The 18,070-nt window shown below is 36.7% G+C and overlaps 1 protein-coding gene across 6 annotated transcripts in view; it reads right to left on the minus strand.

Moving 5' to 3' along the window:
- SPIN1 (spindlin 1) overlaps positions 1–18,070 on the minus strand; it is a 121,515-nt gene that overhangs the window by 4,210 nt on the left and 99,235 nt on the right. For all 6 annotated transcript variants that reach the window (XM_069087810.1, XM_069087811.1, XM_069087807.1 and 3 more), the window contains exons 4-5: positions 11,070–11,323; positions 9,278–9,511 (exon numbers count right to left, since the gene is read on the minus strand). In XM_069087810.1, the coding sequence (XP_068943911.1) occupies positions 9,278–9,511; positions 11,070–11,323 (488 nt within the window). The remainder of the gene's footprint in view (positions 1–9,277; positions 9,512–11,069; positions 11,324–18,070) is intronic.

The following is an 18,070-nucleotide window of genomic DNA, read 5'->3' on the forward strand; positions in this document are numbered from 1 at the left end:
GATCACATTTGGCTGAACAGTTGATAAGGTAACTAAAAATGTGGCAGACAAGGAAAGAAACAGTCTTCAACACAAGAAGAAAATTTCTGAGAGCTTCCTACAAGGCAAAATCACATGCACAAAAAGCAGTAACTGTGACAAAATATTCACAGTTAAAATAAGAAGGAATGAAATGAATTAAATACATATCTAGACCTGATATGGTACAGATCATCTCTGAAATATTCTACAAACTACCATTCACTAAATGTAGAGATGTTTCAGTATCAACATCAAAGAATTCAGATTCTTAAAATGGCTAATTCTATACTATTCACATTATGAGTAAATAAAAATTGCTGTATGAGATTTTATCATTCTGTTAACAATTGCCAGTACTCCTTTCAAAACATTTGAAGATGCTAATCAAATTCTGTAAAGAACACACACAACCATGGAAATAAAATTGGGAGTTGAGTAAAAGAAAGGAATAAGGAGGGAAAAGGGAGACAGTTGATGTAGATCACCTCCTGACTTTTCTTACAATGTTAAAAGTATTTTTCATTTCCGACTTCTCTATAAAAAGATAGTTGGCTTCTTGTAGAATGGGAACATATTTTCACAGTGTTCTCAGAATTGCAGAATTTCAGAGTTGGAATAGAACAGTTAGTATAACATTACAAAAGTGGAAAAGACAAAGCTGTGTTTTCAGTAATTAACAAAATAAAGGTAAAAAAACTTTGCCATATATGAGAAGACAAATTATATTGCTAATAAGCTAGTGAAACCAATCACCATGTTTCATCTAAAGGATCTATTTAGAACTTTCTCTGTAATCATACTGACCAACACCAAACAACCATTTATTGATTTATTCACACCATTTATCATGTATCAAAAAGAAGTTTGCATTCATCTAATTTTACAGATGAGAGCCTTAAAATGTGAAGTGCTGTGTCCAAGATGATATAGGTACTTAGGAACCATATAAGGACAAGAATCTAAATGCAGTGGTCCCCAGTTGACTGCCCTTTTCATTAAACCATGTTGTCATGTACTTTCAAAGAAATTATGCATGCGAGCACACCTGCACACACATGTCTTTCAAAATAACTTTTTGAATTTTATTATACATTTTAGTTTACTGGTCTTGTCGATTCAGTAAAAGTCTATTTTGTCCTGAGTGAATATATATCAATTTTTTTCCTTCTAAGAAATTGTTCAATTCATGAACATGTATCTGTGTTAGAAATATAGGATACAGTATCTGTGTTAGAAATATAGGATACAAAGACAAAAATGAGATGGTCCTTGTCTTCAAGAAGTTTGCATTCCATTGGAGAAGACAAGGTGTACATAAGTATATAAAATAAAGTATATACAAAATAAATACAAGGTAATTTAGGGTGGGAAAGACTGGAGGAAAGAAAGTCTTCATAGAGGAGCTGGCATTTGATCTAGACTCTGAAATATAACATCCACTGCTTGTCATTCAAAAACTCTTTTTAACTGCACAGAACAAACCCTCTTAATAACAAGATTTCTTCTGTAAAACTTGGACTCAGTCAAAACGCCACACTCAAGGATCTAGAAGGCCACATATAGGCTGCAGGCTGGCCACTGGCTCCCCACCCCTGGCTAGCCTCTTCCTACCTTTCCATTTTTCTTTTTTTTTTTAATCAAATGCTTTATTAACTTCTAGCTGACATCATTCATTTCTGCAAGATTTCGAGCTACAAATTTTCTCCCCGTTTTTCTTTCTTTAAAGTCCTCTATTCCACTGAATGACAACACTTTTCCCTGAAAGATGATACTCAGTTTTCCTGGGCAGGTGATTCTGGGTTTTAATCCCAGCTCCTTTGACCTCTGGAATATCATATTCCAAACCCTTCAATCCCTCAGTGATCTGCCAGATCCTGGGTTATCCTGATTGGGTTTCCACAATATTCACATTGTTTCTTCCTGGCTGCTTGCAATATTTTCTCATTGATCTGGGAATTCTGGAGCCTGACTATAATATTCCTAGGAGTTTTCTTTTTGGGAACTTTTTCAGGAGGTGATTGGTGGATTCTTTCAACCTCTATTTTGCCCTCTGGTTCTAAAACATTAGGGCAGCTTTCTTTGAGAACTTCCTGGAGGATGATTTCTAGGTTCTTACTCTGATCATGGCTTTCAGGCAGTCCAATAATTTTTAAATTATCTGTCCTGGATCTATTTTCCAGGTCACTGGTTTTCCCCATGAAATATTTAACATTGCCTTGTATTTTTTCATTTGTTTGGATCTGTTTAATAGTATCTTGATTTCTCATAAAGTCATTAGCTTCCACTTGCTCTAATCTAATTATGAAGGAACGATTCTCTTCAGTGAGCTTTTGAGATTCTTTTTCCATCTGGCAAATTTGGCTTTTTAAGGCATTCTTCTCCTCATTGGCTTTTTAAGTCTCTTTTGCCATTTGAGTTAGTCTCTTTTTTAAGATGTTATTTTCTTCAGTCAGGCTGCTGACTCTCATTTCATAATTTTCTTGCCTTGTTCTCATTTCTCTTCCCAATCTTTCCTTCACTTCTCTTATTTGCTTTTCAAAATCTTTCTTAAGGTCCTCTATGGCCTGTAACCAACTTGTATTTTTCTTGGAAGCTTTTGGTGCAGGAGTTCTGACTTCACTGTCTTGTTCTATGCTTTGATCCTTTTTGTCCCCAAAAAAAGGAGTGCAAAGTTGGGTTGTTTTGTTTATTTTGCTTCCCTTGTTTGCTCATGTTGCCACTCAATTACTTGATTTTGGGCTTGTTGCCACAGTAGAGCTCTGTTACCAGACAGGGGAGCTCCCTCCCAAATGCTGGGGTTTTCTCAGCTGCTAAAGGTATTAGTTGGGTGCCCTCTCTGAAGCCTCCACACACTCTGGCAAGCTGATTGCACACCCCAGGACCTCCATCCTAGACCACAATCCAGATCCAAGAAGGTTAAAGCAAGAGCAATTACCCCTTAGACTGGTCACTTGGTCCCCCTACAAACTGCAGACCAGGAGCTGAAGCTGCCACATGGTGGCAGCTGCACAGCCGCAGCTCCTCAGAGGCTTCTTGCCCGGGGGGAGGCCCCCACATTCACAACTACTGGGTCCCAAAGTCCACTCTACACTGACCTCTCACTTTGTCCTTAGGCCCTATGTGTTGATAATTCTGGAAACCACCACAGCTGCCGGTGATCTGAAGTCCCTCCAGTCAGCGGCTGGTCAGGCCTGCCCTGGGGCTAAAACCTCTGGTTGTGGGTGGGGGGTGTGGCCAGTGGCCTTGGCTTCCAAAGCCTGCACTGGTTGCTCTCCGCTGGCTTGCAGGGCTGTCCTCAGTGGGAGGTTAGCTTCTCTGTGTCATTTAGTGGGTTCTATAGCTCCAAAGTTTGTTCAGTCACCTTTTACATGAATTGGAGGAGGTGAGAGGGGGAGCCCCTCGGAAGTCCTGTTTCTACTCCGCCATCTTGACTCTGCCCCCTCCCCTTTCCACTCTTCTTACCCCATAACTTCTTGCCACTTAATCTTCAATCTAGTGTTACTGGCCTCCTTGCTATTCCTTGAAAAAGAGTGACTCCATCTCTTGGCTCTGGGTATTTTCTCTACCTGTCTCCTGTGGCTGGAATACTGTCCCTCTTCATCTCTGCCTCCTGGCTTCCTTTAAGTCCCAACTAAAACCCCAACCTCTACAGGAAGCTGTTCTCACTCCCTCTTAATCCCTTGCCTTCACTCTGTTATTTCTTCTTAATCCTCTACATAGCTTGATATAATTTGTACATATTTATTCGTTGTCCTAGCCCCATTAGACTGTGAGCTTCCGGAGGGCCGGGGCCATCTTTTGCCTCTTTTTGTGTCCCCACAGTGCTTGGTCATAGATTTTTAATGAATGTTTACTGACTGACTGAAAGAAAACTAGAGATCTGAGGAGGAAGTATATTCCAAGCACAGATGACAGCACTAAAGGGCAGCAGGAGAAGAGGAAGAAGGCCAGTTTGGCCAGACAATAGAATGAATGAAGAAGTGATACATATTATAGGATGGAAACAAAGGCTGAAGCCAGATTTTGAAGGGTTTTACACTCCAGTCAGGAGTTTATACTGGACCCTAAAAGCAATAAAGACACACTGTAGTTTATTGAATAGGGGAGTTCTATAGTTACATAGTGAATTTAAAAAATAACTATCAGCTTACATGAAGAATGGAGGGCTGGGTCGGGAAGGTAAGAACAAGGCATTGAGGATTACAGAGATAGTTCAGGCTAGAGGTGATGAGGGTCAGACCTGAAGTGGTGACTGTGTGGGTGAAGAATTTGGGACAAATGCTATAAAGACATAATCAACAGACTTTGGTAACTCATAGAATATATGGGGTGTGGGAGAATAAAGAAGTAAGGATGACACTGAGGTTGTGGAACCTGGTAACAAGAATATACGGCAGAAATGGCAAATACAGAAGAGCAATAAGAAACTAAAGAGAAACTAAAATTACTTTCTGTTTTAGACATGTTGAACTTGGAAAATACCCAACAATGATGAAGCAGGATTAGAGCACAGGGCTAGATGTCTGGGAGTCATCAGCAAGGACACGATTAATAAACCCATGGGAACCTATGAAGGTAACAAAAGGGAATGCAGCAGGAGCAGAGGGTCCATGACTGAGCCTCGGAATATACCAAAGACAGGGATGACGATACAGCTGATGATCTGACAAAGCATGAGAAGGATTGGCCAGGCAGGAAAGAAACAACAGAAGGAAAGAGAGCAGAGTGTTAAAACCCAAAGAAGAAAAAGTCCACAAAAGGCTAGTGGTCAACAACATCAAGTGCTAAAAATTAATATTCTGAAAGAGCCGTCAGAGTTTGATCATCGGTACCTTTGGAGATAGTAGGTTCAGTTGAGTGACGAGGTCAGAAGCCAGACTTAAAGGGTTAAAAAGGAAGTGAGAGAAGAAATAGAGGCAATAATTATATACTTTGCTTCATTTTCTAGGATTGTAGATAAGAAAGAGCATAAAGACACAGAACAACAAAGTTTAGAAGGGTAGGGTCACGTGGGAGTTTTTTAGTTGGGAGAACAAGGAGAGATCATGGTGAATAGCTTTTTTTTTTTTAGTAATGAATGAGTGAAGTTTCTCTGATGACCAGAATGGGGAAGGGAATGGTGTGGGAGATATAAAAAGATCCAAGTCTGAAACAGTCTCTTCAGGGACACAAAAATAAGTCAACCGGGGAGGAGTAAAAAGTTTGCTTTGTGGAAGCACAAGGTTCAGTGACCATGGTTTCATGACTCCCTAAGCAACATCCAGCAGCACGTATGAACTAAGGAGACTGGTGATAAGAGGAACTCAAGATTTGACAAGGCACGACAAGGAGAAAGGGGGCAAACAATTAAACAGAGAACAGTATAAAATGATCTGGCTAACTATAGAGTAAATACAGGGAAGAGAGGAAAAGCCAAGTGAAGTCACAACAAAGGTGGTGACAGGAGTGATGGCCAAGGTGGGTAATGAGGGTGTGGAGGGATTAGGGGACACAGAGCAAGGAATAAATTTAGGAGAAATGACAACTGGGAAGAGATGAAATGATAAATTATCTGAGATAAAGGAATTTCAAAATTTTTCATCATGGATGTATAACACCTGTGGATGATGATGAGATTCAAGGGTATGACTGTCCTGGAGTTTGAGATGGGGTGAGAGCACAGGTCATGAGAGATTAAGGAGGGAGAAAGAGCTGGTGGTCAAGAGTTATCTGACACTAGAATATGAATTAGGTGATACAACCTGATAGAGTGAAAAACAAAGGAGGAAAAAGTTGGTGAGTAAATAAAGCTGAGGAAAGGTTGGAAAGTTCTAATGGTATAAAAGAACACACTGATTCTACCAATCACCTTTGGAACTAGTGTGTTTTCTGAAAGATTGTAAATTGTACTGGAAAGAATGGACATAGATACACCTAGTTGAGTTAGAGGCTTGAAAATATGTTTTGGTGAAATGACTAGTCCTGTTAAATGCTATTTAGGCAAAGGGTATTTAGCATGACAGGTTCAGCATGGACCCTCAATTTAGTCACTATCATGCTGGGCTTGAAGTAAAAAGACCAAGGTTCAAAACCTACTTCGGATATTTACCAGCTGTGTGATCATGGGGGAAGTAAAAACCTTAGACTCAAGTTTCCTCATGGAATTACGAAGACCTTAATTATCTTGGTTTTGTTGAGAGACTCAAATGAGAACGGTGAAAGCTCTCTACAAAACACCATAAAACCACATCAGTTACTGTTATTATGATAAACAATCTAGATTATTATTAGAAACTAGGTCAGTCCTGAATCTTATCATCAAGTTCAGTTTCAGCCTAAAAGTTCAGAACAGTGATTTAATTTTTCCAACAGAAGTCACTATGCCTTAAAATAAGAGACTCAAAATATTAGAAATGAATATATTATCATAGAATCATAAGATTCAGAGCTAGAAGGTTAGACATCATTTAATTAAACAACTTCATAAAACAGATCAGGAATAGGCAAGTGATTTGCTCAAGGTCATACAGTTGTTAAGTCAAAACTGCTAGGATTTAAACTCAGGTGCTCTGACTTGAAATCCAGCATTCTTTCTGTTAGGTCATGTGGCCTCCACTCTTATCAAATTCTAGCAACTTCATTTTTCTTGACTTTCTATTTTTTAGAAGTTTTGAGTTACTTAAGGAAATCACTGTTTAAATTAGCATGATTTCCCACAGATAGCTAGACAGATATATATGGGATACAGATACAATAGTTCACACCCTTTTAACAAAAGAGGAGAACGCTTCTCCCTAATAGTCAATGGTTCATAGGCAGTTCCCTAGGGAAAGAATCAAAACTATACAGATACAAAAAAAAAGGGGCTCCAAAATACTAATAATTAGAGAAATGAAAATTAAAGAAACTCAAAAGGTTCTATTTCATACCCGTCAGATAAGACAATATGACAAAAAAAGGAAAATGACAAACATTTGGAGAGACTTTGGGAAAACTGGCACATTGATGTTCTACTGGTAGAGATATGAACTAGTCCAGTCATTCTGGAAAACATTTTGGAGGTATGTGCAGGAAGATGCTAAACTGCCTATAACCTTACCCAGAGTTAACACTAGTAGATATATAGTCCAGAGAAATTTTAAAAAGAGGAAGAAATCCTATGTGTATAAAAATATTTGTAACAGCTCTTTTTGTGGTGGCAAATTGCTGAAAACTAAGGGGTACCCGTCAAATAGCTGCACAAATTACGAAGTGAATGTAATGGAAAATGAATGTGTTATATAAGAAATGAAGACATAACTGCAGAGAAACCAGGGAGGAATTATGAGCGGATACTATAATATCAACATTGTAAAAAAGAACAATTTTCAAAGGCTTAATAACTCTGATCAACCATGATTTCAAAAGACCAATGCTAAAAAAAACCCTACCTACCTCATGACAGAGTGGTGATGGATTAATATGCAGAAGTAAAACATAGTTTTGAGTGTGAACATGTGGGAATTTGTTTTAGTAGCCTATGATTATTTATTACAACGGTTTTGATTTTTCTACTTTTTTCCCCCAGTGAGGAAGGCAGAAGATAGGAGGAAAAAATTTAAATTAAAAACAAAAAGAGGGAGAGAGAAAATTCTTAAATTCCATAAAAGTGGGAACAGGTGGCAGAATTTTACAGTATCTCATTGAATACTGATTTTGCCACCAAACTGGTAATGAAAGCTTTGAGACAGTTCTGAAAATGATTGTTGCCTAACCTGGAACACTGCAAGAGTCTACAGATTAGAAGATGATGGTTTAGAAGGCATGGAGAGATCACAGACTACAGTTGTAGTGTGTTAAGAAGGGGACTTATTTTTACCATAGGCTCACAGATCCGGAATCTCGAGGACATCTAGTCCAACCCTCATTTTAGAGAAGAAAAAACTGAGGTTCAAGGAAGATAAATGACTTGTTTAAGATCACACAGGTATTAAGTGAAACAAACAATGTACGAGACAAAAATTAGAGGGAGATTTTTCTAAATGGCTATGAACATAAAAGGACAAAAATATATATTAAAAAGAGAGAATACTCGAAGTTTAACCAGATGCCAAAAGGAAGAATTGGTCAAATAAAGGTTTAAATGTTACTTTAAAACATTAGCTCTTATTTTACTTGAGAAATCTGGTAAAATTTAAATATAGAATTCTAGTTCTTTTCCAGTAGCTATGACATCGTTTGGCCAAAGGCTACTAATTTATCATTAGCTGTGCTGGTTGGAAGAACTTTTTATTTAATGCCTTTAACTATTAACCTGTTTTCCACTGCTGGCTCAGAACGTTTGAAAAGCAAACAATCCTTTCTCCTGCTCCCCCAAACAAAGCCTCTGGGAGTCAGCTCTGAGATGAGATTCTGATATCTAATTAGGAAAAAAGGAAAGTTGACTTATAAGAAAAGTCATTTCCCAATAGTCAGGTAACATATTTTGTTTCTAACTTTTTAAAAATAAAAAATAATGCTGCTATGTGTGTGTGTGTATTTATATAGATAGATAGATAGATAGATAGATAGATAGATAGATATAGATATATGTACACAGCTTTCTGTCATTTACCTCCTTTGGGTATAATCCAGGAGTAAAATCTCTGAATTAAAGGGAGTGAACAATTTAATAACTTTGAAACTTGATTTTTATTTCGATTTAGCCAACACATTTTCTAATTTTTATATGAATTATTTTCCTACTTTATTAATAAGTACTTTGATAGCCAGGGCTTTTGGATCTGGTTTTGGGGACACAAAAAAAATCTGTAGATCATGTGAATGTCACAGCAAGAAAAGATTTATTGTAGGAAACCTTGCCATCTCACTATTCAAAGCACCATTAAATAATGGTGGTGATTCTTTGAGCCTTGGGTCACAGGGGCTTGAAACATAATTATGACTTCAATCATAGTTAAGTCTTTCTTATAAGTCACTCAATAGATATTGTTGGCATCATACTATCAAAATTAAAGCATAGTCCTTTTTGTTTATAATTGTTAAATTATAAAAGTCAAAAGTGACATGTATAATTAGAAACAACCATGTTATTAAGTTGTTTAAACCTTTTTGCACAATGTACTTAAAAAGTTAATAGTAGGGGTTGGAAAGTCTTATCCTTTCAAAACAAAACATATCTGACACCCAAATTGATTATTTTTAAATCTTACTTTAATAACATTTATTATTATTTTTCTTAATCTCAATCAAGAAAAACAAACACATCCCCCTAATCCCCACTCCAAAAAATACTTACTAGAATCTGGCATGATACGGAGGTCACCTTCTTTATAGTCATCTAAAAGCTGGTACATGTACAAGACAGGATCTTTCTCATAGGTAATATAAAACCATGTGTTCATTATAGGAGCTCTAGCTAAGACCATTCCCCTCCATTCGTCCTTTGAGCCATCCTCTGTCTCAAACATATGTTCCACTGCTTTTCCAATCATTGTATCTGCCAAATGGGCATCACTGATTCGAGAAGATGCTGAAAAATATCAATATTTTATAATGTATGTTTAATGAATACTTTTTGAGAGTCTGTCTTACTAAGTTTACCTGAAGCTAAATGTTTTCTCTATTCAGTTCTGAATTTCAAACATTCTTTTAGCCACAGAATTAACTCTTTTAAAAACAGCAATTAGTTTAAAATAATATTTCAAATACGTCTAAATTTTTTAAATTGCTTGGTAAATTAAATTTAAAATTACTTGGCAAATTAACTGCTTTCAATACTGTTAGAACAATTGAAAGGATTTTAAGAATTTTTAAGTTTACATGTTAGTAAAAATTAATCTAATTCTATTTTCCCAGTGGCTTGAAATGCTAGATCCTAGAATGCCTAATTTTCTATTGTCTTGGCATTAATTTTAATATAGTAGCTTAGGAAAATACATTTCCTCTTCTTCCTTTTTCCCTTCCCAAATTATAATGTATTCCAAAGATTAATGTGAGCAATTTGCAACAATATATAACCTACATGCCTATTCTTTCAGCGACTGCAAAGAACTGACAATTCATTATATTTTTTGAATTACAGATTTAATCTAAGTGCTAAGATCTTCAAATAATGATCAAAGAATTAAGACAGTATATTTTAATCTGTATAAGACAGATTTATCTTCTTTGTGTTTATGTGATTATAAAGTAATGAGACTCATGTAAAGCTACTGGAAGCAAAAGGAAGTGTAATCACAGCAGGCATCAGCTGCCCCACACATCTTATGTTGTGGCAGTGTTTTCAGGCAGTTTTATGCCAGCAGCCTGGGTGAAGAAGTACATAGTCTTCCTTTTCAGTGGAAATAGTGTCTATTGTCTAGCATGAAGAATGTCATGTCTGTTATACAATGAGAAAAATCAAGTCAAAAATAGAGTCAATTAAGATTATGAGAACGAGGTAAGGTCTACTCGTGACAAGTATTTTTAAGTAATGTTAAAAGAACCAAGGAAGATAATCTGTAATAATATACAAACTACATTTCTGCCAAAATAGTTAAGGAACCTGGAATTTCCAAGAGGTTTTGAAAAATCTCCTGGAAGTCTTCAGCAGCAGGAGTCTTAGTAGTAATATAAATTCAAATTTATCAGATTCTTTAAGCACTTTACCACCCAGTAAGGTAGAGAAGTGGGTGTTGAATGCCAAAGTAAAAAAGCTATTAAGTCTATGTTCAGGAGAAGTTACATAGCAAAAGAAAAGCAAATGAGGCTGCCCTGACTTTAAATGCCTGAAGTCTTTATTTATTTATTTGATTCATTCAACAAATACTCCTTTACAATTGAATTGGCCATTTCTTAAATGACCTGAAGATTCTAATTAAATGGCTCAGAGCAATATACTAAAGACTACAGGAAAACAAAAAGGAAGCTGAAACCACAGGACTTGTCCTAAAAGGATTATGATTTAAACTGAGGAAATCAGAACAGGAGTGCTTAATTTTCTAAAAAGTGTAAGGATGCATAAATATACTTAGAGGTACACTCCTCAAGTCATATACCTAAATGTCCACTTTCAAAGTATACCATATACACACAACAAAATAACTTACCAACTCTGTCAGGAAGGACTTCAAGTGCTGAAACTCGTTCATCTTTGTGAAGTTCTAGTCCATAAACACAGTCAAATCCATCATATTTTATAAGATAGAGAGAAGGATTTACAGGAACCTGATCCAGAACTGTCCCTTTCCACTGAGTTACAGGTCCACTCCCTTCCTTCCATCCATGTTGAATTCTACATCCTACAATGTTTCTCCGGGGCTGAGAAATAGGTTTGCTGGGTCCCACGTTGCTTCGATGTTTTCTGTATACATACACACACACATATATACACATAATATACCACTTCAGGAATATGCATTTTCACACAGCAAAGTTTTACAACACGCCCCCTCCAGGCAGTGACATACACAGTCTACACAGATAAGTTTTGCCGATTTAGTTTATTCACGGTATGAAAAATTTTAATGTCTTATAACACAAATCAAAACAACTAATACCTTATCTTCAAATATAAATTTTCAAGCTTTTATAGTTGCCAGATTAGTTTTATAGTTCCCAGATTCAACTGGGCTGAGGAGCTGCTCAAACATTCTGACTTAAAGACACTCTTCATTTCAGAGTATCTGTTTAGTTGTTCCAGTCCTATTTAATTCTTTGTGACTCCACCTGGAATTTTCTTGGCGAAGACACTGGACTGGTTTGCCATAGCCTTCTCCAGTTCATTTTACAGATGAAGAAACTGAGGTAAATAGGTTCAAGTTGCCTGCCCAGGGTTACACAGCTAGTATGTGTCTGAGGTTGAATTTGAACTCAAGTCTTCCTGACTCCCATCCACTGTGCCTCACCTAGCTGCCCCTTATTTCGGAGTGCTCTGAAGAACTGGTAGTTTTATACATACATGTTTACATTTTATGTGTACACATACACACACATCAAGAGACAGAGAGGGGGCTGGGGGTGGGGAGAAGCAGTTTAGCAGCGGATAAGGCACTGGATAAGGAGTCAGAAACACATGAGTTTTCAGATAATTATTGCCTATGTGACGCTGAGCTGAGCAAGGCACTTAATTTCTCTCAGCCTTAGTTTGCTCATCTATTAAAAAAGGGATAATAATAAGCACTTACCTTAACAGGGTTGTTGCAAGGATCAAGTGAGATAATATATGTAAAGAACTTTGCAAACCTTACAGCAAGCTCAAAACTCATAAAAATGTAGAGAAAGGCAAACAAAACTGAACGAACCCTGAGATAGCCTATGTTTTCATTGCAGAAAGTACCAGCTCCCTAAAACATCTACACAAAGTGCTCCTCATGGTCCTGTGTTTGGTGGACAGAGTTAAGAGTAGGATCAAGGAGGGAAACTGAGTAAAAGACAAGGTTGGAGGGTGGAGGGAGAGAGCCCTGAGTTTTCATACGAAAACAGAAAAGGGTAACAAAACAAAGAAGTGGGAAGAAATGTGGAGGTATTTATATTTTCTCAGGAGTTACTTATAATAGTGATAACAACAGCTGATATTTATAATGCTTGAAGATTTGCAAAACATTGTGCATAAATTATCTGATTTGAGTTGACAACAACCCTACGAGGTAGATAATGCAAGCATTATTATTCCTATTTTATAGCTGATATAAAAAGCTCAGAAGGTGACAGGGCCTACCCATAGCCAAAGATATGAAGCGTCAGAGTTGAGATCTGAATCCAGGTTTTGCTGACTTTGACTCCAAGCTTTACTGACAGCACTACACTTGAAAATATAAGACCAATTATAGATTATACTTGCACCACACATTTAATATGAAAAATCTAAACAGCTAAACATATGTGTACCCATACATACACAACTGCTAGAGGGAAAAATGAACTAAAATGTTAGAAAATCATTCACAGCCTAAGTGCAAATCAAATCAAATGACCTGTCTCATCCAATCAAAATACAATCAAAACAAGTTTCTCAAGATTTTATAGTTTCTTAGTTTCTGTTTTACTACTATAAAAAGCTCTGTAAAAGCCCTGAGGAGTCAGATGACCTGATTTGTTGGCAACTGCTAGCCTTGCAAATAAATCAATGTGCTTGGGACTTTGAGCCTTAGTTTCTCTTTGCTTAAGATTCTATAGTTATACCCACTTCTGCCAAGAGGGAGAAGGTGAATTTTCTTTTTCATCTCATACTCTGAAACCAACTTTAGTCAAGGTTGCCATAAATAATGCAAGACAGCACTGAGGTTCATTTTTGTATGGCTCTTTCCAATCATATTTGTTGTCACTGTGTATGTTATTTTCCTGATTTCATTTATTTCACAATGAACTTCATTAAGAGGCAGCATGTGGAAAAGGGCAATGGCTCTGGAGTCTGAGGACCTGGGTTCAAATCTCACCTCTCACATATACTATCAATATCATATCAGGTAAGCCCTTTCACCTCCCTGGCCTCAGCTTCATGATGGGAATGGAGGGAACTGAATGGTCCTTCTGGCCTTAGGATCTTATGCCATTCTCCCCCTGCCTCCCCACCCCAACATCTTTAAATTCTTCACAGTAATCAACTTAGGGTGTAGTAATATTCCAATATATTTCTGTACTACAATTTACAAAACTGCCTTCCAATCTTAATCATTTTTGATAGAAATCTTCCTAAAATATATTATGTATTTCCTTGCCTTCTCAAACAGTTTAAGTGTTAATTTAACAATTCCTTGATAATTCAGGATTGGGGGCAGCTAGGTGGCACAGTGAATAGAGCACCGGCCCTGGAGTCACGAGGATAATTCAGGATTGCTGTTTAATAGCATCAATCTGAAAAGTAAAAATGATGATTCCAAGGATTATTGATACAAAAACTGCCTTCAGACTACACGTCCTTTTAATTGCTTTTTTTGGTCTTTTCTTGTTTCTGCTTCCTTCTCTTACCCTCAGTTTCTTGATATCAACAATGTGCCTATTTCTCAAAATCCCATATTATTCACTCCCCCAATACCTTGCATCTTATCTATTGTAGGCTGGAAAGTCAGATAACCAAATTTATCAAAAACAATATATAAAACATTGAATAAACTCTGAGGGAAGGCATGAGTAAACTATGCATTGCAAGAGCTTTACCTCTGAGATACCAATCTTGGCAGCTTAGTGGCTTATTTTACGTTTTTTCATTGTCACTTATATTCAAAAGGATAGTTGATAGTGTCAGATAAATGACTTCTGAATGAATGTGATTTTGTCATATTTATGTACAAAGCTTTTCTTGAATGAAACTTCAAGCTTTAAAGCAAGGGCTCTGTGGTCATGGCAAGTCAATAGCAAAAGGAATTTTCCAATAAGGTTTACAATTCACATTTTAACCTTTTACTCTCTTTTTCATAACTAACCATACTTTCTAATAATATAAGCAAAGATATATTATTCAGAGTTTTTAAAGAATCCTAACATAATATTTTATCTTACTCTAAATAATGTTTTCTCAAGGTTCATATTGATTCAAACAAATGCGCCTCTCTTGAAGAATGTCTTTGGGGTATTAGAGTAACTAAACAAACATCCTGAGTTTAAGAACCAACTATACTTTAAGAACAGTGGAAATAGGGGAGGCTAGGTGGCGCAGTAAGTAAAGCGTTGGGCCCCAGAGTCAGGAGGGACCTGAGTTCGGTTCCGGCCTCAGACAATTAACACACATACAAAAAAAACAAAAAACAAAAACTAGCCATGTAACCTTGGGCAAGTTACTTAACCCCAATTGCCCTCCAAAAGGCAAAAAAAAAAAAGAATAGTGGAAATATAATTGGTCTCCTAGTAAACCTGTACCTAGCGTTTAAGAATTAGACTTAAAAAAGTTTCTTCATGGGTAACTGAAAATATTGCCAGATCATCAAATCTTACATTTTCTAGAAATTTCATTTTTCAAAGTAAGAAAATTAAGACAAATATGCAATATTATCAGAAATTCTTCCAAAAAAACATGAACATGATTTGAAAAAATCATCATACCAACATTTATGTGAATTGCTTCACTAGTTCAGTTCCTGGAACAATCTAAAGGTAAAAGAAAATTCTAGATCTCAAACAATAAATATCAGGGCAAAATTGGCAATCTGAAATTATCAAAAAGTTTAAGAAACCAGATGGTTATTCTCTTATGACAGAACAGAGGTAAACTAGGCTAACTCCTATCCCTCAATCAGAATTATGCATAGCCACTCAGAACCTTAGGGTACTCTAAGAAAAGGAGAGAAATGAGGGAAGACTCCAACTACTGTTCAGTGCTCTTTGATTAGTGTTCTGATCTGTAGCTTCTATTTACTTATAAGATAGGCAAAGATGTTATTTAAATATACTTAAACCTTGGGGCAAGTAGGTGGGGTGAATAGAGCACTGGCCCTGGAGTCAGGAGGACCTGAATTCAAATCTGGCCTCAGACACTTGACACACTTACTAGTTGTGTGACCTTGGGCAAGTCACTTAACCCCAATTGCCCTGCCTTACCCCCTGCAAAGAAAAAAAAAAAATATATATATATATATATATATATATATATATATTGTATACCTTAATAATCTCAGTTTCTAAATGCTGAATAGCTAAAATCAATGATGTTTAAAAAATAAAGGCCTTATATGGATTACAAAAATCAATGTTAGGTATTGTTATATACATTCACATATATACATGCATAATCATATGCACATGTGTATTTTTAATTTTTAATTTTTTCAACTGCTGAAAATCCACCTTTTCTTGCACCCACCCCCAATTTAGAAAAAAGGCAAAACCATTTTAACAAATCCACGCATTCAATCCAACTGCAATTCAAAATCTATAGCTCAATCTCCACCCTGAGTCCATCACTTCTCCACCAGGATGTGGGCAGCGTGCTTATTAAAGAAACCTTTGGGATTTTCACACACATAGATCTTTTTCCTCTTTGAAGTATAGATCTAGTAGTGGTACACTAGGGCCAATGAGGATGCACAGTTTAGTAACTTTGGGGGTATAATTCAAAACTGCTTCCTATGGCTAGTCTACTTCATAGTGCCACTGCCAGAGCATTAATGTCATTTTTCTCACCACTCCATTTCTCTAATTGCTAGAGACTTGGAGAGAGGGAGAGAGACAGAGAGAGAGAGAGACAGAGGGAGGGAGAGAGAGAATGTGGCTACTGAGAGCTTGGATTGTTTCCTCTCAAAAGTGCTTGCTTATATCTTCTATCACCTAGAGAACGGTTCTTGTTATTATATAGTTGAATAAGTTCCCTATAAATCTTAGAAATGAGACTTTATCAGAGCAACTTGTTGCAAAGTTTTCCCCAAGTTTTCTATTTCTCTTCAAATTTGCTAAACTAGATTTGTGTAAAAACTTAACTTTGTATAATTAAAACTGTTCACTTTACCTTCTCTGATTCTCTTTTCATATCTGCTCATGAACTCTATCAGATTTGAAAGACAATTTCTCCATTGCTCACCTAATTTGTTTAAGGTTACCCCTTTATGTCAGTCACATTTCTATTTGGATCTTATCTTTGTATATGGCATAAGATGCTGGTCTGTCAGACTGCATTCTCATTTTCCCCTGCAGTTTTTGCAGAATAGCAAGATTTCATACAAATAAGGGATACAATTTTTGAATCTGTCAAGCACTAGGCTACTACTCTGCTCATTTGCTTCTGAACATAATGTACTGAATATGTTCCACTGGTTGACCTCTTCAGTTCTTCATCAGTACCAAACCGTTTTAATGATTTCTGCCTTCTACATAAATTTGAGATCTGGTACTCCTAAGCCCCCTTCCTTCCCAACTTTCCCCCTAAATTCCCTCAAAGAATCATGACTTTTTGCTGCTGCTCTAAATGAATCAATTTTCTCCTGGCTCTATATTGCTATTTTGACAGAAATGGAACTAAATAAATTTAGGAACATTACATCAGTTCAAGCTCCCCAGGAACAATTAATATTTCTCCAATTATTAGGTATTATATATATAATGAAGGATTTATAATTTTTCCTTATAGTCTTTTTGAGGAAAGGCTCAAGAGTCAACATGATCAGCAGATTTACATGCTGCTGAATTGAGTCTGAAAAATTCATCAGTCCAGGTTAAGACTCTGTACTTGCCAAGCCTTTGCTCTCTGCTGCCACTTTCGAGTTGCTCCTTTACCAAACTCACTCTTAGCAACCTCTTCTCCTTTGAGGTCCTTGGAGAGGTAAATAGTGAAAGAATTACAAGACTGGGGTATGACTGTCCAAAGGACAAGGAAACAAGGGATTTTAGAGCAGAGGATGGTGTAAAGTTGAAGTGAGTCACCAAAAGGTTAATGTAGGAAGGGGGAACAAGATGAGACTATGCACAGGGTGACATGGATAGGTGAAGGACTGGAAGTCACAGTAAAGAACAGTTAGTGATCATAAGGCAAAGGAAAGATGGAATAAAAGGTTATGATCAGATAACAGAACTTTGGAATTCATGAATGTGGAACACTTAGGAAAGATGGCAAGATCAAGAGTGTCACCATCTCTAAGGTGCAGTGGAAGAATCAGGCATGAAAAAGGATTAATAAAATTGAGTTGTCCCCCTCTCCACTCTTCAAAGATCAGGTTAGCCATTCCACCGTTCACTTAAGGAGGCCCCACAAGGAAAAGGCCTTCTTAAAATATAAGGAAAAAGGAAAACTTTATTTCCTCATTTTAGGCTTATAGTTGCAAGAATATGAAATTGAGTAGTGATATAAAAAGGATATTCCCATAAACAGGTTAATTACCCATTAATCTGGAGCTAATTGGTAGCTAACTGATGGTAGCCCTTAGAATTCTTTTTTTTCTGATACAGTTGTGATGAAAAAATGGTAAAAGGACAGGGATGACTGAAAGCTTCCATCTTCTGAGATGGCTGCCAATCAGTGGGCATTGGGTCCTCCAGGCAGGCTTAGAAATTATTGCAAGAGGGTCTATGATTTCACGTGCACACTAACCATTGGCATTTTGCTATTTCACTAATAAAACATGCAGTATGACTCAATATAAATAACCATACCTCTTATAGAATAAATATTTGTCCTACATATATA

Source organism: Petaurus breviceps, unplaced genomic scaffold, assembly GCF_028583685.1.
Source record: "Petaurus breviceps papuanus isolate PSGF00001 unplaced genomic scaffold, PetGlider_PUasm1.0 183, whole genome shotgun sequence".
NCBI lineage: Eukaryota > Metazoa > Chordata > Mammalia > Diprotodontia > Petauridae > Petaurus > Petaurus breviceps.